At 50.1% G+C, this 24,659-nt stretch overlaps 1 protein-coding gene across 1 annotated transcript in view; it reads left to right on the top strand.

The window, feature by feature from the left end:
• PLXND1 (plexin D1) overlaps window positions 1-24,659 on the top strand; it is a 69,185-nt gene that overhangs the window by 21,920 nt on the left and 22,606 nt on the right. Inside the window, exons 6-23 of the mRNA XM_048957077.1 lie at window positions 243-372; window positions 853-1,027; window positions 2,480-2,588; window positions 3,186-3,288; window positions 5,381-5,485; window positions 7,003-7,092; window positions 7,895-7,988; window positions 10,300-10,463; window positions 12,212-12,363; window positions 12,524-12,623; window positions 15,680-15,819; window positions 16,232-16,399; window positions 18,570-18,660; window positions 18,759-19,034; window positions 19,938-20,087; window positions 21,833-21,947; window positions 22,892-22,999; window positions 23,661-23,773. Coding sequence (XP_048813034.1) covers window positions 243-372; window positions 853-1,027; window positions 2,480-2,588; window positions 3,186-3,288; window positions 5,381-5,485; window positions 7,003-7,092; window positions 7,895-7,988; window positions 10,300-10,463; window positions 12,212-12,363; window positions 12,524-12,623; window positions 15,680-15,819; window positions 16,232-16,399; window positions 18,570-18,660; window positions 18,759-19,034; window positions 19,938-20,087; window positions 21,833-21,947; window positions 22,892-22,999; window positions 23,661-23,773 — 2,383 coding nt within the window. The remainder of the gene's footprint in view (window positions 1-242; window positions 373-852; window positions 1,028-2,479; window positions 2,589-3,185; window positions 3,289-5,380; window positions 5,486-7,002; window positions 7,093-7,894; window positions 7,989-10,299; window positions 10,464-12,211; window positions 12,364-12,523; window positions 12,624-15,679; window positions 15,820-16,231; window positions 16,400-18,569; window positions 18,661-18,758; window positions 19,035-19,937; window positions 20,088-21,832; window positions 21,948-22,891; window positions 23,000-23,660; window positions 23,774-24,659) is intronic.

The raw sequence follows: 24,659 nt of genomic DNA, 5'->3' as shown, positions 1-24,659 counted from the left end.
TATCTGCTGAGCATGGCCTGCTCTCACTTTCTCTGAAACCCAGTGGTGCTGATGGATGCAGTGTCTCTTATCATGGCACCAGCTGCTCAAAGGTTGCAGCAGGGCTTTCTCCTTAACTGCACGGATGGAGGAAAATGGTGCAGATGGGATTTTTTTCAGACTCTTTGATCACAGGGGTGTCAGTGTATTTATCAACTGTTTTGAAAATAATCAAGCACCAGTTGTTCCGTTGTGTCCTGCAGGTGTTCTCTGCAGCATGAGTGCATGAACTTCACAGAAGCCAATTTCTGGGCAAGTGCAAGTGAAGGAGTGCAGCAGTGCCCCTCCATGACCATTTTGGAGCCTGAGATTAATATTGACAAAGAGAATCCGGTAGGATTGATTGTTTTTTACACAGAGGGTGGTGAGGCACTGGCACAGGCTGCCCAAGGAGGCTGTGGATGCCTCATCCCTGCAGGCATTCAAGGCCAGGCTGGATGTGGCTCTGGGCAGCCTGGGCTGCTGGTTGGTGACCTGCTCATAGCAGGGGTTGGAACTGGATGAGCATTGTGCTCCTTTGCAACCCAGGCCATTCTGTGATTTTTCCATGATTCTATGGTTCTGCTGTGCTAACCATGTGCACATCCCATGGGGGCTGTGCAGGGGCTGGCAGGCAGGTGCTGAGAGCTCATTGTGTCAGCTGATAATGCACCGGTTTGTGTTTTTAGAGTTCAGAATGCACAAAATGAGGGCACACAGCTGTCTGCGTTCTTGTTTGGAGTTCCCAGTTTATGAAACGCTTCTGAAGCACTGACAAATGCTAAATATGATTTTCTAAGCGAATAACTAATTTTTTTCTTTCCCCAATTGTAGGTCCTGATAATACAAATAAATGGGACTATCCCAAACCTAAATGGAACAAACATTTCATGCAATTATGGAAATAATATCTACACGGTAGCCAGAGTTGCTGGAGATTATGCAAACCAATTTATTTACTGCAGTTTACTTCCACGCCAAAAGTACCCTGCATTTCCAGAAGACCAAGGTATGTGAAGGAATATAAGCTCTGCCCATTCTTGCTACTGCTATGGTAGTCGTTTTCCATAGGCCTTTTTTGCCTGGCTGTATGTGCAGATGATGCAAATGGAGAAGACAGACCCAAGCTGCTCCTGTTTCATAGGGCACATGACTTTAAGGTGTGGATGTTCCACCATCTTCACACGGATTGGCAGTATTTCAAACCGCCAATTTTTGTTATAAAGAGAAGGATGTAAAAGTTCATTCCCATGCTTACTGTATCGAGGTGTATCTGGTTAAAGTTTCTGCATTAGGTCAGTAAGTACCAAAACAAAGCAGGTCTATGGAAACTGTCACTACCTCCGTCAATACTTCCAATTGCTTTTGCTTAAGCCCTGTTTGAAACTTACAGTGCCCTTCAGGAATTCTGGAAGAAGAGCAAACGTACCTAAATATAGTTCAGAAACTCTAACCTCATTAATGCAACCAAACGCCAGCCTGACATCTTCCAGTATTCCCTGTTTTGAGAATTGCCCAATATCTGATGCCCACGCTGTGGCAGCTGGCGGCACAGTGGGCACCTCAGCCCTGGCTGTTGGCAGCCCAGCTTTGCACCCAAGCTGCCCAGAGCTGAGAGCTCAGGGACAGCTGCACTTCATTGCTCCTCTGGGCAGTGTGGTGATTCCTTCCAGACTCGAGCGTTAAATTTTTATCTTTCAAGCTTAGAGTGAATGCCCTATTGAAGACGACTGACTTCAGTAGGAGAAGAATTAGCCAGTCCTTTTGAAAACCCTACTTTTCATAAGCAAGTTTATAAGGCTGCATTGTTTTTCTCCCTAGCTATCCAAAGAATGGAAGATTATTAACTGTTTTTTATTGTTAGTTATGGCAATATCCAGATGAATTTCAGGAATCCAGTGCATTGATTTATTGTACATATTCTGAAAGAGGCATTGTTTCTTGTCCCTCTGCTTATATGGCAAAATTGTGGGGAAAAAAAAAACAGAAGCGATTTTTGTGTGTGGGGGAATTCAGCATAGCGCACGATGTCGCCAAAAAAGGGATCTCCACTCTTTCTCTGGGTTTATTACCTTGGGGAAAGTGAGTGGGGGTTTAAGACATGTTAACCAACATGTTTTAATTACTTTTTTTAAAAAAGATATCATTTAGCACCTACTGTAAGGAAAGACAACAATTAACTCCCTAGTTAACACTCGTGCAACACACTGGAATTTTCTGCTGAAATTTGCAATGTTCTTTTGGCAAGGGTGTTGCAAAGTGTTGATTTAAGAGGGAAGGGTTTGAAGTCAGAGGGCACAAGATGAATGGTCCGAGCTCCAAAACACAGCTTAGAGGAAGCCCTAGAGAAAACAAATCAGATTTAGCTGCTGTTTTCCCAAGGGCCTGTCTTGTCTTCTAAGAGTAAGCTCCGAGGAGCGAGGCTCTTGCAACCCAGTGTTCTTTGGCTTCATTCTCTCAGACCATGTGACTGTCGAAACAGCTCTCCGGGTCAACAGCAAAAATATTATCCAGGCCAATTTCACCATCTACGATTGCAAAAGAACTGGAAACATTTACCCAAAGAAAGCGTGAGTGATCCATGTTTGCATGTGGCACTGCTGCCCAGGGCTGCGCTGGGGGAGGGCAGGATGCCGGTGGCTCTGGTGCCTGCATCTCCTGCTGCCATGCACTGGGGAAACGGGGACAAATCCAACATTTTGAGGCCAGAAGCGTGTGCTGGGTGGTGAAGGCCTCCAGCCTGGGGTTAATTGGATGAGCGCAGTGCCTGCCAGCCCGATGCTAAGGGCCTGGGCAGGATTTGGCAGGAAGGTGGCTGCTGCGCTGCCAGGGACTTGCAAAGGAGGGTCCTAGCGGCGTCTCAAGCCATCTGGACATGCTGGCTTTTTTAAACAAGAATAATATTTCTGTATGTCTGTATGAGACTTGTTCTGTTAACCCTCAGGCAGCCAAGCTAGCCACCCTACTCACAGCACAGTGGGGCAGGTGGCTCTGTGCATGTTCCCAGCCTGCTCAGGTGGAAGGAGAGAAAATGCCAGTGCCAGTGGTGGGAAGGTTTTTCCTGGGCACATTAAAGACTGAACACAATCTGTGAAGATTTCCTGTGTGACTCAGCTCTGCTGAGCACCTCCAAATCTGCTTTTCACCCCTCTCCTTTGGCATTGCAGGTGCACCAGCTGCCTCTCGACCAAGTGGAAGTGTTACTGGTGCCCCTCCAGGTACATGTGTGTCTCCAACCACTCATGGTGCGAGGATGCGCTGCAGATGAGGGTAAGACCTGGTACCACTGGCAGTATTCATCTGAAGGAGAAAATCGGCCCTTTCCAAATTAAAGCTTTTGCTAACCAGAGCCTCAATGTGTTCCCACTTCTGAAATTTAAACTGAAGTTAATTTAAATTAAACTGGCTTTTTAGTGATCAATCTGACATGGATGTGAGCCAAGCTTTACCACTGTACATCAAATTTTTTGGCAGTGGTGTTCTGAGCCCTGCCTCAGCTCCTTCGGATCTCCCTGTGCTCGCTGCCCTGGTTGTTCAGCCCCACCAGACCTGACGTCGTGCTCCGAGAGCCCGAGTGGGACGGGTGGACAAGTACAGCATGTGGCTACCCCACACCATCCTGTCTGATAGCAGAACAATATGGAATGCTTCCTGCCACTGCTGGGTCGCAGCTGGTAGTTTGTTCCCTGGGAATGCAGGATGTATTTCTTCTGCTTTGTGAATTGTTTCTGAGTGGATTGTGCTTTCTTGTGAATGCCTTGGCTGTTTATAATGAGTGGTTAAGGAAAGCGCCCTTTGCTTAGCAAATGTCCTGTTTCATAACACACCAGGTGTTTTATTTTGCTGTCTGGATTGGGGCTAAGCAGTGAGCTGCAGGCAGGCCAGGCACAGTGCTGGTTTGGGCACAGTCCCATTCTGTCTGTGGCCTTCCCAAGTGCTTTCCTGGGAAGCAGCCTGCAGAGGAAGGTGCTCTGTAGCCCTGGAAACGTGGCTCCTCATGTTGCATTCTTAGCTGTCAGTAAATAAACCATTGCTGGCATGGCTGCACCTGCAAACAGGTCTGCTGAGAAGCCAGCATCACACTGGCTTCGTCCATGGCATCTTAAACACTCAGACTCTTCACCCTCCTCCAGATGTGAACAGTACACTCAGCGGGAAGGCTCTGTTTCTACCTTCTAACAGTGGGAGAAAGAACTGCGAGGCAACTGGTTAATCAGTCCTATAAAGTATATTTATCTAGAAAGCCATGCCAGCTGCTGTGACATGCAAAGCCACAGCAGGCCATAGGCATGTTAGCATGAATTTCCAGTGGCAGCCCTGCTGCTTTTATTTTAACTCTTTTGGTTCAGCTCAAAGAGGCTTGGGACTGAAGTCGAAGTCTCTTTCCACAGCTTTGCTCTGTTCTACTTCTCCTAGCAAGTGCATCTCTGTTATTTCATCTCCTGGTTTAGGCAGCACTGAGTGTACCTAATGAAGGTGAGGTGTGCTTCCCGCAGCCACACAGCACAGCTCCCTGATCTCTCCCACCCGACGTGGGAAGGGCAGGCAGCCCCACTCCATGTGTGCCCCCTGGAGCAGAGCAAGAGCAGCAGTGCAGTCAGCAGTGGGCTCAGTGCAGGCGGGCAGGAAATCCTGCCTGCTGAAAATTATTCTGCATAATGGCCCAAATATTTTGTTGTCTTTTACCCCAATGGCTCCACTGTCAAAGGCATTAATCTGGATACACCCTGGGGCAGAGGAGAAGCTGGCTTCATTTTTGCTGTAGTTTTGCAGTGTAATTTACATCTTGTGAGAGAACAGGATGGGCTTGTCATACAGATTTTAATTCTGAGTCAGCTCTGATATCTGAGCCATCAATTCAAAGTGAGAACAAAAGTGAGGGACAGATGACCTTTCAAAATCATTTTTCAGCTTCGTTTAGGCCTTTCATTGCAGCTGTCCCCCCTTCCCAAAGCCCCCTGCAGCCCATTATACCCAATCCTCTGCATGCGCAAGCACACAGGCCTGCACACTTCTGAAATAATGTGCGGGAGGGAGACTGCAGGAAGGGAAATCCCTGCAGGGGTTGAAGAAACACGTGTGGCCGTGGATGAGACATCAGCTCCCAGCCAGCAGGAGGGTCTGCAGAGCTGCCCTCATGGGATGCATCGCACCCCTGCAGTGTCACTCCATCCGCAGCTCCTACCCCTGGGTGTGTGCAATGAGTGAGCTGCCCGGACTGGCAGCGGTGAAGTGCATGCAGGGTTGTGCTTTGGCAAGGAGTACATCTCTCCCAGTGCAGAAGGATGGAGATGCAGAATCACTGCAGATGATCAGAATGCACCCTCTAACATTCTCTTTTTTTCTTCCCATGTCTGTGCAGAAGAAAATTGACTGCCCACAGATTGTACCAGCCCCGCTGGACCCAATGCCCACGGGAATGTCGCGAGACATCACGATCACACTGGCCAACACGATCTTCTCTGAGGTAGGTGAGGGAATGGGAAGGCTCAGACGAGCCAACTTGGTTATCTGAGCTGGGGTGGGATTGAATGCAGGGTAGGTTCTGCTTCAGGGTGGGCAATGGCCCCAGGCCCACATGTTAGCTTCTGGCAGTCACTGCAGAGCCACTTTTTGCGTGTGAAAGCATTCTTTCTGAAAAGTTTTCTGACATGAAAATTGTAGTAGAGCAAAAAATGGGAGTGGACATCCAGTGCTGCTTTCTGAGATGTTCATACCACGAGGATTCAGAGGAATTTCAGCTAGGAAAGCTGGGCACTGGGAAAACATGTGACTGAGCTCTGGTATTTGTAGAAGAGTGCTCTGTCATTTCAGGTCAAGTCTTCAATAGAGCTTCTGGGGCTGATTTGCAGCATGCATATGGACAGTGCTCATATGCCATGCAGCCAGGGGACTCTTCTTCCTCTAGAAGAAACCCTCTGAGAAAGGGTTTGGAAGGATGGGAGGAGCTGTGTGACCCAACGAGCTCCCCTGGCCCAGCCTGCACTGCCGCTTCCTGCTTGAGGTCCAGCCTTTGTGAGCACGGATGTGCTCCTCTGCAGTCAGCAAAAAAGGCCAAGAAATCCTTCTTCCTCTGTGGATGCTGGAGGTGGCTGGAGAGGAAGCCATACCACACGTAACCTGATAGGAAATGAAGTCAGCAGGAAAGGGGCTGAAGCTCCTCCATCCCCAGGGGTGACTGCTGGGGCCCCACTTCCTTTTGCCACCATCTGCGGGCCATCCTGGGGCACCACTGGGATCCCTTCCTGCCTCAGTGGGCTGGGTTTTCTGCACAGCGAGGCTCCCTTTCCCCTCCGTGCCAGGAGACCGCAGATTTCTTTAATCTCTGTTGTCAGATCTGTCCATTGTTAAAGGAGCAGCTAGACCTCAGTAGCAGCAGAGCAGCAGCCTGCTTGGAGATAGGAGTTCTACCTGACCGATGGGGCATGACAGTAACTTGAGGCTGGATATCATCCCTTGTGTTATCAGTAAAGCAGCACTGAAAATCTGCTTTTGAACATCCTCCCAGCTAGATCCTCATCTGAATTAGAGATCTACTCTGTGCAGATGTTGGGAGCAGAAGAAAGGTGGCTTTGAGCCCAGGTCCCTGTTGGTGTCTGGGCTGGTGCAGGCGCAGCTGCAGGGGATGCGTTGGCCTCCGTGTGTGACAAGCCAAGCTCTGAATGATGGTCTGAGGCCGTGACAGGGTGCAGGCCGTGGCTCTGGATTGTGTGAGGGCTGCCCCATGCCAGCGTGCTTGCAATAGCATGCAGGACACGCAGGAGCCAGGCAGCTCTGCCACCACACTAACAGAGCGGGATTAGCCAGGAGCAGAGCCCAGCCCTGTTGGCAGTGTTGGGCTGTGATTTCTCTGACCATTATGCAGCCCAGGCATTCATGGCAGAAGCTAAGGAAGTCACAGCGCTTGTTGCATCCATTGATGGTGGTGCAGAACTGCAGATCACACTTGCTGTGGTCCTTCAGCTGTTGTCTTCCCTTCCCCAGGAGACAGCCCTGGAGTGCCACTTTGGAGTGGAGAGGACGTTTGAAGCCCGCTGGGTGAACTCCTCTGCTGTGGAATGTGTCCATGTGTTGGTGAGTCAGGGTATGGCCGTGAGCCTCTGGTGCTGCAGGGCAGGACCAGTGCTGGCAAATCATCCCTTGGCCCCCCAGAGAGGGATTGAGACCCTCTCCCCTCCTCCTGCTCTGCCTGCACTGCCAGCTGAAGAAGCACGAAGCAGGTTAGTGCCCCAAGCAGGGGCTTGCTGCGTGCTGCTGGCTCAGCCCTGCTCTGCTGGGACTCTGGAAAGGAGCTGCCTGGTTCATCTTGTTAAATGGAAAAGTTCAGTAACGCAGACAAAATTCTGGCCACCTTCCAGTGCTGCTAATTCTGGCTCTTTACTTCTGAAATAGGATTTGGTCTGAGAAAATGCTCAGACGCTCACCAAAGAGCGGTGCGCAGTTTCTGCAGGACAAATCGCTTTTCTGAAATGCAGCAAGCATTTGGGCTCCTGCCAGTGGGAATACTGAGAGGCCAGAGAGGAGCACTTCCCCTCCCCGTCACCTGCAAACCCTGTATCATGGCCCAGCACTGAACAAGAGCAGGCTGGCCAGGCTTTTAATTGTCCTATCTGTTTCTACTAAAAGTGTCATCAAAGCAGAGCTAGGCTCTCATTGCAGTGTGTGCAGTGCTTGTTTACCTTCTGCTGAGACCAACAAAACAACTGAAAGAGAAAATACTCTTCCCCTTCTTTCCTTCTGCTACCAATGAGACCATGCTGTTCTGAGAAGCAGGGCTAGGAGGGGCACCAAGCAATATTAGTCAGTGCAGTGTGTGCATATAACCTTGTGTTTTACTGAATGTCCTTAGCTTTTGTTCACTGCTGTTTTCTTGCAGCTCCACACGTCAGAAAAAAGCCATCTCTTCCCAATAAACCTTCAGCTGAAGGACAGACCAGACAGATTTATCGACAGTCCAGAGATGATGACAGGTTTGAGTTCTGTTCCCATCTGGTCAGTATGAATGATCCCAAAATCCTGGCAAAGTTTAATGGCTCAGGAGATATTGTGGGCATAGCCCTTCCTTTTCTCTCCAGCACATGCACAAAGCACGTTTACCCAGACCTGTGGGTGTGCAGACATGTGCGCAGAAACCAGACAGATGAACACTCACTTTACACTCGGGCAAACTCAATCCCTGTCCTTGAGCGCGTTGTTGGCCTCCTGCAGTGCGTGGGATGGAGAGTGTGGGGGCTCAGCACAGGGCAGGGAGTGTCCCAGGTCAGCAGAGGAATGTGTCCTGAGCAGATAAGGGACGGGGAAAGGCCCTGTCATTGCCCAAGGCTGTGGCATCGAAACTCAGCAAGCTGTAAAAATTGAGACTTTTTTTTTTCTCCTGTGCTGACAAAGTATGAAATGTGTAGATGCATTTCAACCATCCCACTCTGTCTCTGGGAAGAATGCTTGGATTCCTAAAAAAGCCCTTGCTACATCAGCAAACTGGAAGGCAAAAAGTCAGATGAGAAATGCACCCAAAACAAGGCATTTAGATAGGATGAGCCCAGTCCAGCCTGCAGCGCCAGAGCTTGCACAACAGCCTCTGCTCCCTGCCTGGCCAGAGCCCCGCTGCTACACCCGGCTGAATGCTATGGCTGTGTGCAGCATCTTTGGGGCCCTTCCTCTCACTAGCGTTAGCAGTTCTACACAAGGTATTGATCTGTACTAGATGCAAAAGAGGACTATGTCCTTAAATATGGGATTATCTTTGGAGGGTGGCTGTAGAACGTTGGGAAACAGCACCATCAGTCACTGACCCTGGATAAAAGGATTTCCCCATAGTAAATCCCAGTGTGTGAAGGAGATGTATCTTGTAAAGCTTTTGAAATATCCACATAAGCATGAGCCATAGTTTCCTAGCAGAAAGAAGAAAGTGTCATTTTTTATTTTTTTGAGTTACAGAGCGGTAAGTGATTCGATACGGAGAAAAAGGTGATTTGAGCTAAGATCATTCTGATATGCAGTGGAGGATTGTGAATTCCACGTGTGTTGCTGGGAGCAGGAAGGCAGGGCATAGAGAGGAATCCACATCTCCTCCTGCAGGAGAAGGGGTTGGCTTCTGTGCCCTGTACTGACATCAGTTTGAATTTGCCAGAATATTTGGAGTCCCGTGGGACTGCTGTAGTTTCCTGGCTCCTCCTTGCCTTGAGCAGATTGATGCAGCTGAATTGGGGGCACTTGCAAGCAGAGATGAAGACTTGCCTGGCCATAATAAGTGTGTCTTTTGTACTGACTCTAAGGAGTTACTGTTATTTTCTGGTGTTTCCTGATATTTATTAGCCTTTACTGTAACTGTGTTTTGGTGGCTCACTGAAGGAATTCCAGCTGGCTGCTGTTGGGTGGAAGGCCAACCAGTGTAACTCTCCGGTAGGCACAAACTGAAGTGAGATAAACAGCTTTTTGTGGAGAGTGGGAGCTCCTTTGTGCCAGTGGCGTTTCACTGGGATAAGCACAGGTAGAACGATGAGGGCTGAGAGACTTGTTAGTTGTTTATGAAGCACTTTGAGATCTTCCTGTCAGCGTAAGTGTCACACATGAGTGTTGCTTTATTTTATGTTCTTCTGCAAACTCTCCTCTGGGAAAAAGGGTGTGAAAGCATCGTTTCCTGAATGTTTCTGGCTGTTTATCTCAGCGGATGCCCACACTCCGGTGGCAGAAGGCTTTGGGCTGGAAAGGAAACATAACCTATGGCACTGGCTGATGAAGAGGTGAAAGTCTTGTAGGAAAACAATTTGGAAGCTAAGCAGATCTGAAAGGAGAAGTTGATGAAGAGTGCCTATGATCACTGAGCGGAAAGGGAATGTAAACATTGTACAAAGCATTATAACAATCACATTTTTGTCCCAGAGCGTGGAAGCAATGTGATTGCTGTGCTAAATGATGGAGCCAGCCTTGTCAAGCAGCTTCCCGTGCGGACGTGGAGAATTGGAAACATGTAGCGTAGATTGACAAAAGGTTCTGAGTTTGAGTGTGGTTTGCTCTTCGTAGGAGGAGAAAAGGAAAAGAAAGTGCTAAATTATATTGTGATGATAACAGGCGCCCAGTCCTTCTGGGAGTTCTGCAGGATGGCAGCCAAACGCTGCCTCATCTTTGCTGTGTGTGCAGGCACTTCTGCTATTCCACTGGATTTCAGCTGCTGGTTGGTTAATATAGCTGTGGGGGCTTTCCTTACTGCCTAAAGCTAAGCGAAGCTATGAGATAATCAGGCCCAGAAGCTCACATTTTCTCTTGTCTCCTGTGGTGTAGTGGAGGTGTACAACTGCGCGACGGGAAGTGCTGACTGCTCCCAGTGCCTGGGCAGGGAGGACCTGGGGCATCGGTGCGTCTGGAGTGAGAGCAGCTCCAGCTGCAGGCTGAGCACTGAGTCCCCGCAGCCCTCAGACGTGTGTCCAGCTCCTGAGATTAAGAAGGTGAGACGTGGAGGAGCGCGGAGGAGGTGTGGGGCAGAGCAGGTGCTGGCTGTGCTGTCCCTGGCTGGGAGCTGCGCTGTAGCCCTGACACGAGGCGAGGTCAAGACCAGTGGGAATTATTCACTGAGCTTTTTTGCTGTTGAGTCACCTGAAAATAGAACACCACATTCCAAAATCATGTCACTAATGACAAGATTCAATCTTCTTCATGATAGCAGGAAAAACAATAACAGCACAGTCAAAATGTACTAGGGGTCCTGGGGTTGGTAAAGCAAGAAGAATTTGTAGGATCAGCTGAAGGATTCTTTATTTATCAGAAATAGCATTTAGTGGAGCACAGCTGGAAGATGAATGGTGAGCCCTATCTCCAGACACATGCTCTGCAGCTCTGCTGAGATTAATAGTGATGGAGAGGCCTTTGGCATTATGCATTTTGAAACAAATTTTATTTAAACTGCAGTTGTTTGGGGAGGTTTTTGGATCGGGGGTTTTTCTTAGAGAAATGGTGTGAGACAAAAAAATCTGCCCGCGATGAGTAGAAAAGAAACTAAACGGAGCAGATCTTAAACTCACTAGGAGAGGAGAGGAGGCTCGAGAGGGAAAACAGCTAACATGGTCCTCGTAATACAGGGTTTCTGTTCTTGGGAGGCATGTGGTTATAACTGCTCAACTTCCATGTGCTGTAATGCTACACAGAGGGACTGCAGGGACCCCCCCCTACCTGCCTCTTCCCTCTTGTCATCGTGGGAGAGAGCCGTTGCTCCGTGAGCCAATCCTTCCCTAATGCACCTTGAGCATTATCAGCACCTTGCCAGAAAATAACAGAAGGAAACCACAGTTCGGGCGCAAAGTGCCATGGAACTCTGTTGCTATTTCATTAGTAGATGGTAAATCCAAATCTTTTGGAGTCACACAAGCAAATAAGGCCTCTCAGAGCCCTCCTGCAGGCACGGAGCACTGTGGTGGGTGAGCAAGGATACCAAGGCTGGTGGCGGGCAGCGGTCAGCCCTGCGTGGGGAAGGAGCTGCCATGCATGGCTGATGCTGGGATGTGCTGACAGCAGCCTTGGGACGTAACCTCACCAAATGCACTCTGGTACTGGTTGGTGTCACCAGGCGGTTTACAATTGCACTGCTACGGTTTGCCATCGCATCTGCAAAGGGAAAAATGGAAGGGATTTATCTAACCCATTTGGTGAGGAAGTAATACTGGCGGTTTCCTCTTCATTGTAGCATGAGGTCAGAAATGCCAGGTGAAAAAGCAGTGATGGCTGGAGATGGATAGGGACCAGCTTTCTTGAGTCATTAGATGTGTCCTATGTCACCAGTTGCAGGGATGCTGGCCAGATATCCCTTTTTTTCTTCTTTTTGTCATGAAAGACCCTGCTGTGTATAAAAATGCAGCAGCAGGACCGCCTCTTCCCAGTGCAGTAACACCCCTGCTCTAGGTTTCTGTGTCTCCGGGTTTGTCTCTATCCCACCTCTGTGTGGTGAGAAGGCACATTCACCCTGGATGTGTTTGGAGCTGGAGTAACCCCCAGCCAAGCCCCCGTACCAAAGCTGCCCAGAAGCGTGTCACTTTCTTGTTTGCAAACCGCAGCGTGGGCAGAGTTTTGGTGGCGCCGCAGAGAGCCACAGCATGGGCAGCGGGTTGGCCATCATCACCAAGGCCAAGGGAACACGGGCACGGGGACAGGACAGCTCAGGACCGAAGGAGGTTCTCCTCCAACCTCTCCCTTGGTGCCACAGATCGAGCCGCTGCGTGGGCCGCTGGAGGGGGGCACTCTGCTGACCATCCGAGGGAGGAACCTGGGCCGCCGCTTCAGTGACATCCGCGGGGCCATCAGGATTGGGAGCGTGCCCTGCGTGCCGCTGCCAGGCAGATACGTCGTCTCCGAGGCGTGAGTGCCAGGGCGCGGCGAGGCGGGACGGTGCGGCGGCGGTTTGGCCTCGGCGGCCCCGGGGGCGGCCAGGGCGCGGGGTGGGCGGCCGGGAGCGGAGCCCAGCGCTGCAGGAAGAGCCGCGGCTCTGCCCAGTGCTGCACAAACCTTCTGCCTGCAGGATCGTGTGCCAGACCGGGGCGGCTCAGGAGGCGTTTGCTGACGTGGTAACAGTTAATGTCAGCCGGGAAGGAAAGTCTCGGGAGCGGTACTCCTATATGGTGAGTAACTGCCTTGTGGAGGCTTCTGCAGCGACCCTCACGCTTACATTCCTCGTACCCCTTAAACAAGCCTTGGTCCTCCAAGCCCCCAGCTCAAGAAAGAGGTTCTAAGGCAAAACTTGTCAGAGACCATGAAGAGCAGCTGATGTCTTTTCTGATCTATAGTCACCAGAACAATATCGGCAAACCCAGGCATGAGAGCGAGAAGCAGAACTGCAGCCGAGGTGTCACAGTGCGCTGCTTGTATCGAGAAATTCGGCTTCCGTTCTCAACTCTTGAGATGGTTCCTCAGTTGCCCTACTTGCATCTCTGTTTCTCCCACTATATAAGAGGAGTTCATTTTCTTCCTTTTCTTTTACAAAAGGGCTGTTGCGACTTGTGAGACTTTATATGAATTGCAAAGTCTCTTGCTATGTAAGCTAGGTACCATGAATTGCTTGGAATTGCTTATGTTTTTTGTTGCAGAGATTGTCTTAGTTTTCACATGAGAATCCCATGTCATTATGAAAAGAAAAGCCCTTTATAGATCTGTACTGTGCAACTGCACAGAGATGTCTTTCATCTCTATAAACCTAAACTAATTCCATGTAGCTCTTCTCTTTCTTACAAGCACCCTCATCTCTGGCTAGATGCTATTCATGAGTAGCCCCATGCATCCAGGGCAAACACAACGGGATGGGTGCCAAGAGCATGTTGCTTACTCGGAGTCTGTGCTTATGCTGTTGCTTTTGCTGGGGAAGAATAGACTACGCTGCAGTCTAGAGGCTTGAGGGAAGACTTGAGCCCCAGGAAATAGCATTTGATTCCTGGTAGCTCTTGTGAGGAATTTAGGATGGGATGGTGGAGCACCATCCTCACGCTTGTAACTGGTGGTGTGTTTGGTGTTTGGGTTGGCACAGACAGCCATGGCTGGCAACAGCCATCAGGAAGAGCGCTGGGGAGGGGATGGCATGGCCAGAGCTGGCTCAGTGCTCTTTCCTGGAGGGCGACTGCTGTGGGACCCATTCCCACAGGTTCCAGAAATTTCTGTTCACCTTCAAAACATCTAGGAGATCATACAGTGTGGTAGAAATAGGGTACCCCCCTGTAAGTAACCTGGGATTTGAGATTTCTGGGGCCTGAGTCATCAGGATATGTGTGCTGCCTCTAGCAAAGGCATCCCATCACCTGCTGCAGCACCAATTGTTTTGTTGACAAAGTGAGAAGGACTTGAAGGGTGGAAAAAGCTCAGCAGCTTCTTAGCGTGCAAGGAAAAACTCCCTCAGGAAGCACCTGTAAAAGCACCAAATAAAGCAAGAAAACAACAGCCAGTCTGTGAACTTGAGGCCAGTCTGTGCTGGATCCCAGCAGGCTGATGATGAAGGCTGCTGCTCCTGGGGAGCATGGACAGGAGCTGTTTTTGCAACATGGTGCAGCAGAAATCTGCCTCACGTCTGTGTGTCTCAGCCTTGTCAGCCTTTTTCTCAGCAAAGTTTGGACAACAGATGAGATGATGCCCTGCTCTGTGTGCAAGTAGACTGCACCACACAAAGCTGTTGTCAGTAAGATCCGAGCATGAGCAGTAATACCAGTTTACCTAGAAAAGACTACAGGACTTCTAGAACAGCCTTTCCAAAGAAGTACTGGTCCTTTGTAAAATAACAGATACTCTTTGGTATTGGTATTGATGCTGTGTCCTTCATAGACACTGTTAGACAGAGAGAGTTTGGCTGTAATTCTGACAAGGAGGAGGCTGAAATGCATTCCAGACTTTTCCAGGGCATTCTAGTGGTCTCTGGATTATCTGAATTTGCACAATGAACTGAATTTGCAAAGCAATCGGTGCTGGCAGGGTGTAGGGAGCAGCAGCCACTTGCTGTTGCTGAGGAAAAGAACTGGAGGCTTTGGGGAGCAGGAATAATCCTCTCTGTTGTTGTAGCTGCACACTTGAATACGTAGGTTTGGGGCCAAGGGCAGGAGACAGCTGCCTACAGACACTCGGGGAAATACAAATTAACAAAATGAATCTCATGGAAATGGGTAATGATCAGAAACAACAGAGGAAACGGCTGGAGAGGGATGGAAGCAGCGTGAGTGTAGGACAAGGGCAAGGATAGCTATTAATAATCGTGTTTGTGCGGCTGAGACTGACAGGGAAGGAGATGAGTGCCAGGCGGACGGAGCCGCTCACCAGCACGGGCTGCAGCCGCCGGGGGCGGACGAGGTGAGGAGGAGCGGTGAGCGCTGCGCAGCCCTGAGCACGGAGCTCCGCTGCCTCCGGGGTCTGGGAGGGCATGACAGGGGATTACCGAGCCGTTTATGCAGGGTTCTTGAAGTAATTACTCGCTGTGCCCTCGGTGCTCTATCCGAGCCCCAGCAGGAAGGTTGCCCAGATGACTCTTCTGGGGCAGTGTGGTGGCGTGCAGGCTCAGCACTGCATTAGTCATCAGGGCCTCAGGCTCATGAGTCTCAGGGAGATTTCCAGGGGCTGCAAATGAAGATAACAAACATGGTAATTTCTGCTGAATATGGTGAGAGACAAAGTAACTTCCCCCTTAGTTTCTGTAGCCTCAGGAGACTGGGATTTGAAGCTTCCTTAAGAGCAGGTTTGAGACTGTTATCTGGAATCAGGTGGCAGTTTTCAGAGATCTCAAGGCTGTTGTCCAACAGGGCTTTAATACTGGCTTTGCACTGAGAAGCAGATGGATCTGAAGGGTAGAAATGGTGGGAGTTGCAATGAATTTCCTTTCCTGATGGATCATGAGCTGCCTTCCAGCTCTGGATTCTGCACTGGAGTTCTCAAGAGAGTGGTGGCACCTGGGCTCCTGGGTATAAATGAACTCGTGTCATTTATACCGGGAGCCTCGGGACTGTTGATTTTGTACAGTCTTGCTCCTCAATGCTTGTAACTCTCTCCTTGTTCTGAAACCAAGCCAGCCAAGGCTTTTACTGTGCTGCTGTTTGAGAGCCTGGCAATGCTGGATGCTTAAATTTACTGCAGCAATTCCCATGTATGCTCTGGAGTGTCCAGTTTACCAGGCTAGAACACTACTGAGAAATGTCTCCTCTGTCTCTAGCTTCCCATGGTGCGGTCCATAGCTCCCCAGAATGGCCCGAAGGCTGGAGGGACCAGAGTGACCATCAGAGGCAGCTGGCTGGATGTGGGCTCTGAGCTCCGTGTCCTCGTCAACAGCTCCAAGCAGTGCACAGACCTCAGGTGGGAACGGGTCTGCCTGATGCTGAACTAGTAACAGGCACTGATAGTGTTGATATCAATCCCCAGTAAGTCAGGAAGAGCTGGGTTTTGAGAGGGAGGCTCTGCATGGTGCTGCTAGCATAGGATCCCTGCCCAGCCAAGGTCCCATAGCTGCTGCAGCCCACTGGTTCCTGTAGTGTCACTGGGGAGAAGCGGGAGCCTGCCCTTTTTCTGTTGACTATATGGGAAGTTAGTCTGGTAGCCTGGGATAGTGTGTGCTCAGAATGGCATACGTGGGTAATGTCGATAACAGGCGTGTGACTTGAAACTCCTCCTTGCCTGTCCCTTCTTTGGGAAGCTCAGCCCCCTGGTCCCCAGCCCCCGCCGTGCTGCCCCTGGCTCTCTGCAGCTCACCCTGCCTCTCCCTGTGCAGCCGCAATGACAGCACCATCACCTGCACGATGCCGTCTGCGGAGCTCACCACGGCTGTGCGAGTCTGCGTGCAGTTCGAGGGCAGGTCCTGTGCCAGCTACAACATCACGTTCAAGTACGAGAAGAACCCGGTAGTAACAGACATCAACCCAAAAAAGAGCCAAATTAGGTGAGATTCCCCTCTAACAGAAACAGCTGGTTCTACCAGGATTTGTCTTCTTTTTGTGGCTTTTGTTGAAATTTTGCAGAATGCAAATGTGAATGTTGCACCCTCATCACAGAACTAATTGGAATATCCTAGTGTAGCCCCTTGCAGGCAGTGTGAGCTCTCTGCTCTGAGCCATCCCAGCACAGAGCAGCTCCCATGCACATCATATGCCCAGAGCACCAGCAGTATCAAAACACAACCAGGAGGTCTCATATGTTATCTGGGCCCTGCAGTGTGCTGCTGCAGCAGCATGACTTCCATTTCAGAGCAGGCTCATGATGTCTGCATCTGCCTGCAAAGGAGGGGGTTGGCCCGAGGCTGGGAGGAGAGGATCCAGCAGGGAGGAAGGGCTTTCTGCTGGGTCTGGCCCGTTGCCTTGCAGGCATGTACAGAAGAGGCATTGCAGGGCACTGTCTGGATGATGCAGGGCAACCTGGCTCTTGAGAAGAAGAGATCTTGAACACTAGGACTGGCTGTAGTTCATTTCAGTGCACACTGGACATGGGAAAAGGTCAACTGTGGTGCTACTGTCTGCACCTGGTATGTGCTTTAGGGAGTTTCAGATGGAGGGATCTGTGAGACCCAAAGATTTTTTTTGTTAATTAAACTTCTGGAGAATAGGCTGTGATTTGTTATTTCAGTATTCAGTGCTCCCCAAGGCCACCATGTTTCACTTTTAAAGCGTGCTGCTTTTAATTTCACATCTGTTCACGGAGCTCTCTGGCTCCTGTTCCTTTGGTGAAATCCCACCTTCCTCAGCTGCAGAGCCTGGCAAACCTGGCTAACCAGGACATCTGAGGAACGGCCGGTGCCCCCAGGGCAGCAGTGAAGGCAGCACACTCAGGGCACGCAGCAGGCTCTGACGTGCTGCTCCCCTTGGAGCAGAGCTGTGTCTCGGCATTCCCAAACACAGAGCCAAAGATGCAGGCTGTGGGAAAGCTAATAACAAGGCACTGCAGTGACTCAGCCAACCTCAGCTCCCAGCCAGCTTGTGAACTATGCTGAGTGGCAAGAGCAGCATCTAAACACAGAGACAGTGAAAGAATGTCACTGCCCGTAGTCACAAGGGAAACCACCAGGATATTTCTCCATCACCTTAGTCTGCTTTCTCAATATATACATCAGTCTCCACATTTCAGACCACTGAGAGACAGCAGCCTCTCCTCAGACTGCTTGGTCGCCTGTGTATTCTGACTGCTGTGGTATTGGTGGGGTGTTGGCCATGAAGGGTCAGTAAGCTGTGCAAAGATTCAGCTGGATCTGATTTATCCGGGAGCATTGCTGAAATGAACAGTGTAAGCAAAGTTTAAAGCAGAACAGAAGTTGTGAACTAGTTTGCAGGCATGACAGTTAGACATGGATTTAGAGTGCTGTACCTACAGTCTCGAGATAATAGGGTCTGTGAATCCTGGCTGTTCCCTTACAGATACCCCAAACTTTGGGCATGACATGGAGGAAGGGGAAAGTAAATTCAGGGGATAGCTTCTGCTGTCCAGAGCAGAAGAGTTGATACACATTCTCCAGCCCTTGTTTTGCCTAGGAGTCTTGTGTGCATCAGGGCCCTTTTGTTACTGTCACTAATTGGCTACATATTGAGGCCCACATTTCACATTCCACAGGCAGCAGAGCTGAAACACAAAACAATTTTCAAGTTTTGATCTAAATCTGAAAAGGCTGGGAGATGCAGGATCCATGTCAACCTCACAAGGAGTCTCTTCACTCCCCAGGAGTTCTTTGTGGGGCAGGGAAAAGGAATATCCACTTGTCCCTGCTTTCAGTGGTCACATTAGCCTTTTATGACACTGATGGCCTGGACAATGTGCTCTGTACCCCAAGAATGCAGAGGGAGGCTGCTCCTCTGGGCACTGGGAGCAGGGAACAGTCTGCTGCTCCCCCTTTCCACCAGGGCAGCTGCTCCTCCTCCCTTCCCTCGTATTGCAGTAGCAGTGTGATGCCTGTGGCAAATAAGAGAAGACCTTTGGCTTTTGGGTTGCATTTTCTGCTCAGATAACTGGGAAATATCCCTGGGAATATGACAGGAGGTGAGACCCAGCTGTTGTACCTTGACACTTCATGTTGTCAAGGGCACCTCTTCTGCAATCATTCTCTCTTTTTTCCCATCTCTTCGAAGCGGAGGCAGGATCATCACCCTGGAAGGAAGAGGCTTTGAGCTGGTCCAGAATGCCTCCATGGTGGTTCGTGCCATTGGCAGGGAGCAAACGGTGGGTGCCCCCTGGATGTCACCTGGTAATGGGGAGCAGGGATTCTGGGTGAGAGCACTCGGATGCCTTTTCTGATGCACGTGCTCTCCTGTCTCCAGAGCTGTAAGGTTCACACCGACACTGTGATCACCTGCCCTTCTCCAGCTGCCTCCAACATCACTGCTGGGAGCAAGCCCGCTCCTGTCGATTTCTACCTCAATGGCCGCCTCTACACAGACGATCGCCCAGCTTTGGATGAGGAGATGTACCCGGAGGAGGCCCTGCACATCAGCAAGTTCAGCCTGGAGTACTACGCTGACCCCCAGTTCTTCACAGCCAAGAAGGAGAAGTGGATCAAGCACCACCCTGGCGAGCCCTTGACACTGGTTATACACGTAAGAGAGCAGTGTTTACAGCTCTGCTTCTTCGGGTGCTGCCTGCTACTCACTGGGAAGCTGTGCAGTCCTAAGGAGCAGTGCAGCATCTGTCTGCAGATGCAGTGGGGAGAAAGGTGGTGGGTGAGGATGGGAGCAGCAGGAGTTGTGCTCAGGCAGCTCACACGTGGCCTGCTGCCTCTGCTGGCTGCTCACCAGGAGCCACGGCCAGTCGGTGCTGGCGGTACCCGCTAAGGCATGAGCACAGAGAGCTGCCTTTAGCAAGGAGCTAAATAAAATGCTGCATGTATGGAGAAGAACAGCAGCGCTGGCATAAAGTCAGGCAGGTTCTCCAGAAGGCCCTGACAATAGATATTTGTTCCTGCAGAAATGAGTCACTCATTCCTCACTTTTGGCTGCCGAGTTGAGTTCAGTTAACAAGGAAGTTGGGGTATGGCAGTTCAGAGGGGCTTAGACAATGCGCAGCACTAATTGAAGGGACGTTGTTCCCTGCAGGATATCCTTACTGCTTGCAACGTGCTCCACAGGCACTCTCCCCATCTCAGACCCCGCAGCCGCATCCCCTCATGTCTCCTCTGGTGTATATCCTTCCCCTTCCCAGGTGGGCGTTCAGATCCTTATCTGTGGCAGTGAGCCAGGGCAGATCAAAAGCAGATCTTCCCAGATTCCACCAGGGCCTTGTTCATCCCATGTCCCATGCTCCGTGAGAAATGGGAAAGAGGGAAAATGGGAATGGTCCAATTCTGGCTTTCCTGTGGAGTGCTCGAAGAATGTTCTTGGAGAGGGAGGGTGCTCTCAGATCTGAAAAATCAGCAGGGAATAAGGAAAATACAGCAGGAAGAGCTACTGCTGCTCCAACTGCCACTCAGGAGACTGACATCCTGGTTTTATTTTTGTCTTTAGAAAGAGCCTGACAACCTGGGCCTGGAGAGCAGCGAGTACCAGGTGAAAATCGGCCTTATCTCCTGTGAGATTCAGATTGTGTCGGACAAGGTCATCCATTGCTCTGTCAATGAGTCACTGAGCACCTCGGAAAGGCAGCTGCCTGTGACGGTGAGTGCCAGCAGCTCGCAGACCATGCTTGCTGGGCAGCAGGACTCTGTGCTGCAGACCCCGCATGCCGGGGAGCTGTGCACAGGCAGGGCTGCAGCATCACAGCTGCCCAGGTCCACTGACAGCAGCCTGCTGGGGAGCTGTGTGGGCAGAAAGATGGGCAGAGCGTGCAATGCCTGCAGCGTCCCAGGGCTTCCCGTGCTGCAGGGCAGATGCTGAGCCTGCCTGGCGTGATGGGTGTTGAAGGTCTGTAGTGTGCCTGGCTGTCAGACGTCGAGCTGTGATTTGTGGGCAGGGATTTTGTCAGTTCTTGTGAGGCACTGTGAACTCCCAGGCAGGTGATGTTGTTTGCCACTTGCAGTCATTTTCTTTCTGGTCCTTGTGAAATGTGTTTGGGGATTTCCACACAGCTGTCAGTTATGTGGCCTCTTATGGCCAGCAAAAGAACTATGTGTGGAGATGAAGACCCAAACCCAGCACAGCAGTGTGCCACCAGCGTGCTGGAGGACTTTCCAGTGTCCTGGCTGTGGTTTGTTGTGTATGAAATTCAGTTGCAAACTGAAAACATGGAAAAGCAGAAGTAAGAGAATTTCCTAAGTCGTATGAATGGAAATTTTAAATAGGGCAATTTTGTTTTTTAATGAGAACTGAGAAAAGGGGAAACTCCTTTGGGAATAAAAGGGAATTTTTGAGTTTGCTAGTTTGGGTTTGATGTAAGCCATTTAGGGTAAGTCCTTCAGGAAGCAGGGGAATGATACCCAGCACTACAGTATTGCACAGCTATTGAGTGTGCCAGCAGCTAAACAACCAGCTTGTTTTCATCTCTGTATGCCCTTACCAAACCTTCGTATGTGGCTGGAGTTACAACATGCTGGCTTTTTGTAAGTCACAGCTGCCTTTGTAACACACTTCTAATAGCTTTGGTAGCACGGGGCCAGACTCACGCAGTGTCCCCACCTGATCCGCACTACTGATGGTTATCAGGACCTGCAGAAGTCCCACTGGCTTGCTGGCTGATGAATATTCTTCTGGAGAGCTCATATGCCTGCTGTGACAGCCAGTATTCTGTAATTTGCTGTTGGAGCTCTGCAGTGGTGGAAGGAGGATTCAGCAATATGTCCTGCTGCTAGTCTGTGTCCTTGCTGGGGGTCTGATGGTGCCCAGGTCCTGCCTGGCTCTGGCCATCCCCACTGATCTCTGCACTAACCCACAGCCTCATTAATTCCTCTTACCAAAATTATACTGAATTGATTGTTGAAATAAATGAGAGAAAGCCACTGGGGGCTTCAAGTCCGCTTTTGTCCATGACCACACTATTTAGACACAAAGGTGAGCAGTGGATGTGGGACTGCTGCTCTGGCAGACATGAGCCAGCGGCAGCACTGTGCCAAGATCTGCCGCAGCTTGCACCTTTCCTGGAGGTGCTCCATGCCACAGATGTAACCGTAAGATCCTTCCATCTCTTCTCCACCTTGTTTCCACTTTTTGCTCAAGTTTCTCTCACTTCCCATTCCTGTAGAGAAGTGAAACTCATTTCCAGAAGTGAAAGACTGTAGTGTCATGAGTTTTCCTTATCAGATGGTGCTGTTGAGCCCTTTCATCCCAGAAGCATGGAGGATCTTTTTTAAGCTGTGCTGAGTAGACTTGCCAGTGGCTCATGGCCCCTTGCTTTGTGGCAACAGGAGGCTGAGGCCCTGGACTTGGCTGGTTTGTGCTCTCACTTCTCCCTCTTTCTCCCTCTGCAGATTCAAGTTGGAAAGTTCAACTACACAATTGCAATGCTGCACCTTGGTGGAGGAGAGACTGCCATCATCGTCTCCATCGTCATCTGCAGCATCCTGCTGGTCCTCTCTGTCGTAGGTGAGGGAACAGGACGGGGAGTTTCCAGGTTTTCTGATTGCATGTGGAGGAGTGGTCGTGGCTCACTCACATGTTAGGAAACCTCTGAGTGCTGCAGTTCTGATCCGGAGGCAGCAAGTAGCCGTTCTCTGTGTAGGACCACACCAATGCCCCAGATAGAAGCTTACTGCAGTGTGGAGTTTCTGTTGACTGAATCCATGGCTTATCTGTTGTTTGAGTCTGTGATGTTTATAATTAACATCACGCTTTTTTTCCCCAAATGCTTCTTAATGGTATTAAGCAGGCATTCTCATGCATGGCTGTCTGGCAGCAGAGGTCTGTCTGACCCAGCAGTCACAGCCAGCAGCAGGTTCTTGCTGGAGAGTCTTAGCTCCAGAGCTGGAGTAGGCACAACAATTTGCTACGCTCACTGGAAGTTGCACGTATATGCTCTGTCTGGCATTTTTTGTTACACGCTTAGAACAATTGTACAGCAAAAAACTCATTATTTCCCAACAAATGAGGTGTTTCTAATAGGTATTTAATTTATTTTTAACAAAGGTTATAAAGCACACTGTTTTTTAAATGTACCACTAGTCTTTAGAAACATATTTCTGGAGGCATGGAAAGAATGTCAAAAATGAACACTGTAATACAGGTAACAAACCTCTGAAAATCTGTAATCATTAATTAGCCAGGATTCACTAATATAGCAGTTTATCTAAATACAGACAGCCCAGACATAAACTAAAGACGACAGCGAAAGCCTGATCATTAAATTCCAGCTGGCTTTACTGATTTACAGATAAGAGCCAGCTGCCCAATCAGTGCCAGGTTTGCTGTAGATGTTAAGCTAAGGCTGAAGTTAGGTTTCTGCTCATGTTAACAGGGGACCACTCTGGTCCTGCCTTCAGCCGCTCCTTGTGTCCGAGTCCAAAAAAGCTCATTCCCTTCCTCTCCTCCAGCTCTCTTTGTGTTTTGCACAAAGAGCCGCAGAGCAGAGCGCTACTGGCAGAAAACCCTGCTGCAGATGGAGGAGATGGAATCGCAGATCCGAGAGGAAATCCGCAAAGGTGAGTCAATGGTAGTGGGCAGTGTGCAGGAGCCCAGACTGGGAGGGAGCTGTCGGAACAGCAGAGTCGAAGCCATTCACCTTCTCCTTCATAGAGATCTACAGAAGTGCTTACAGAAAGCTTTCTGTCGCTGCCATTTTTCTTCATCAGGATGTGTGTGTGAATGGAAGTGTGGCCCTGTTCTTGTCTTGCTGCCTGACTTAGGTGAGGCACTTAGCTTTGGTGCCACCAACGTCCATGTCTCAGGTTAATGGCCCTTGGCCACACGGAGGCTGCCTGAAGGTCACGCTAATCTGTAATGTGCAACAAAAACTGCAGCACACTCCTGCTGGAGCAGTGGGAGAAGCAAGCCGTGTCTGCAATTGCTGTCTGCAAAGTACATCATTGTGCCGTGGGTGCAGAAATCTACCTGCGGAACCACACCCCAGGGCTGGTGTCCTGGAGATGGGGAAGGTTTTTTCTCTGTATGTGCTGCAAAACATGATGTGTAGTGCTGACAGGTAAGCCCTGGAAATAGTCAGCTCCGATGGAAAACCCTGCTTCAGCCCTCTCAAGGAGGAGAGGTCTCCTCAAGAGGAGACACGCAGCATGTTTCAGTGCCAGCCTGCCTCAGCTGGTAGATTATCAGAGCTCTTACCATCTGTGGGTCTTTTTACCTAAGGTTTTGCAGAGCTGCAGACAGACATGACAGATCTGACCAAGGAGCTGAACCGCAGCCAAGGGATCCCATTCCTGGAGTACAAGCACTTTGTGACCCGGACGTTCTTCCCCAAAGTAAGGCCATTCTGCATTTATGGGTATCTAATCACTGCAATTCCTTCCTAATCAGATTGGGGCTCTGCTCTCCCTCTGCCAAAGGGTAACAAAATCATTCCTCTGTTATATATTTAAATGTCATATATTTCAGCCTTAATTATCATCAACACTGGAGCCACAGCTCCCGGTGTGCGAAGCAAGGTCAGGATGCTCAGTATGGCTGGAACCTGGCAGAGCTGGGAGGCAGACAGGGCACAGCTCTGGGAGCTGTGTTAGCTCACCAGTGTGATGCTGCTGGACTTCCTCCTCTGAAAGCTGTGTCTCTCACATGAGTAGGATGTGCTGGGGGCACTCCGTTCTCCCCAAAGTCTTCAGCTGCAATCTGCTGTCTGCTGGGAGAAAGCTGATGCTGAAGGCATCTCTCATCAGTGCTCGGGGAAAGGTGGCTTATGTTCCACGCAGCTCGCCACCAAGGATTTTCAGCTGCACTGCCACTTCTCAGACCTCATCAGATGTCTCTGTCTCTCCCTTTGTGTTCCCTCCCCCAGCTGCTGGGCACGTGGTGCCTGCAGCACGATGCCCCTCGGGCATGAGGTCTGGGTCTGTCTGCTGAGAGCCCTCCTCTAGGGCAGTACCAGATGTGTTGGTGCTGAGATTCACTTCACCAGCTGCTCAGCTGTGTTGCTGTGTGCTGCTAACCGTGGCCGTATTTCACCCCTGAGGCTGTTGCATTTTGCTGGTGAGGAATGAGAGGATGATTTATGACTGCAGAGTGTTTCATTACAAGTTACTACTCAGGTTTTTAAGTTACCCAGTCTCTATATATCTGCACACTAGGCTCTTTAAGATTCATGTTAGAGATGTAAACATTTTTCCCATCTGTTTCCGAAGTTAAAGCACCCAG

The sequence above is a fragment of the Lagopus muta genome, chromosome 11 (genome assembly GCF_023343835.1).
Source record: "Lagopus muta isolate bLagMut1 chromosome 11, bLagMut1 primary, whole genome shotgun sequence".
NCBI lineage: Eukaryota > Metazoa > Chordata > Aves > Galliformes > Phasianidae > Lagopus > Lagopus muta.
The sequence above is the reverse complement of the archived record's forward strand: the minus strand, read 5'-3'. Positions and strand labels throughout refer to the sequence as shown.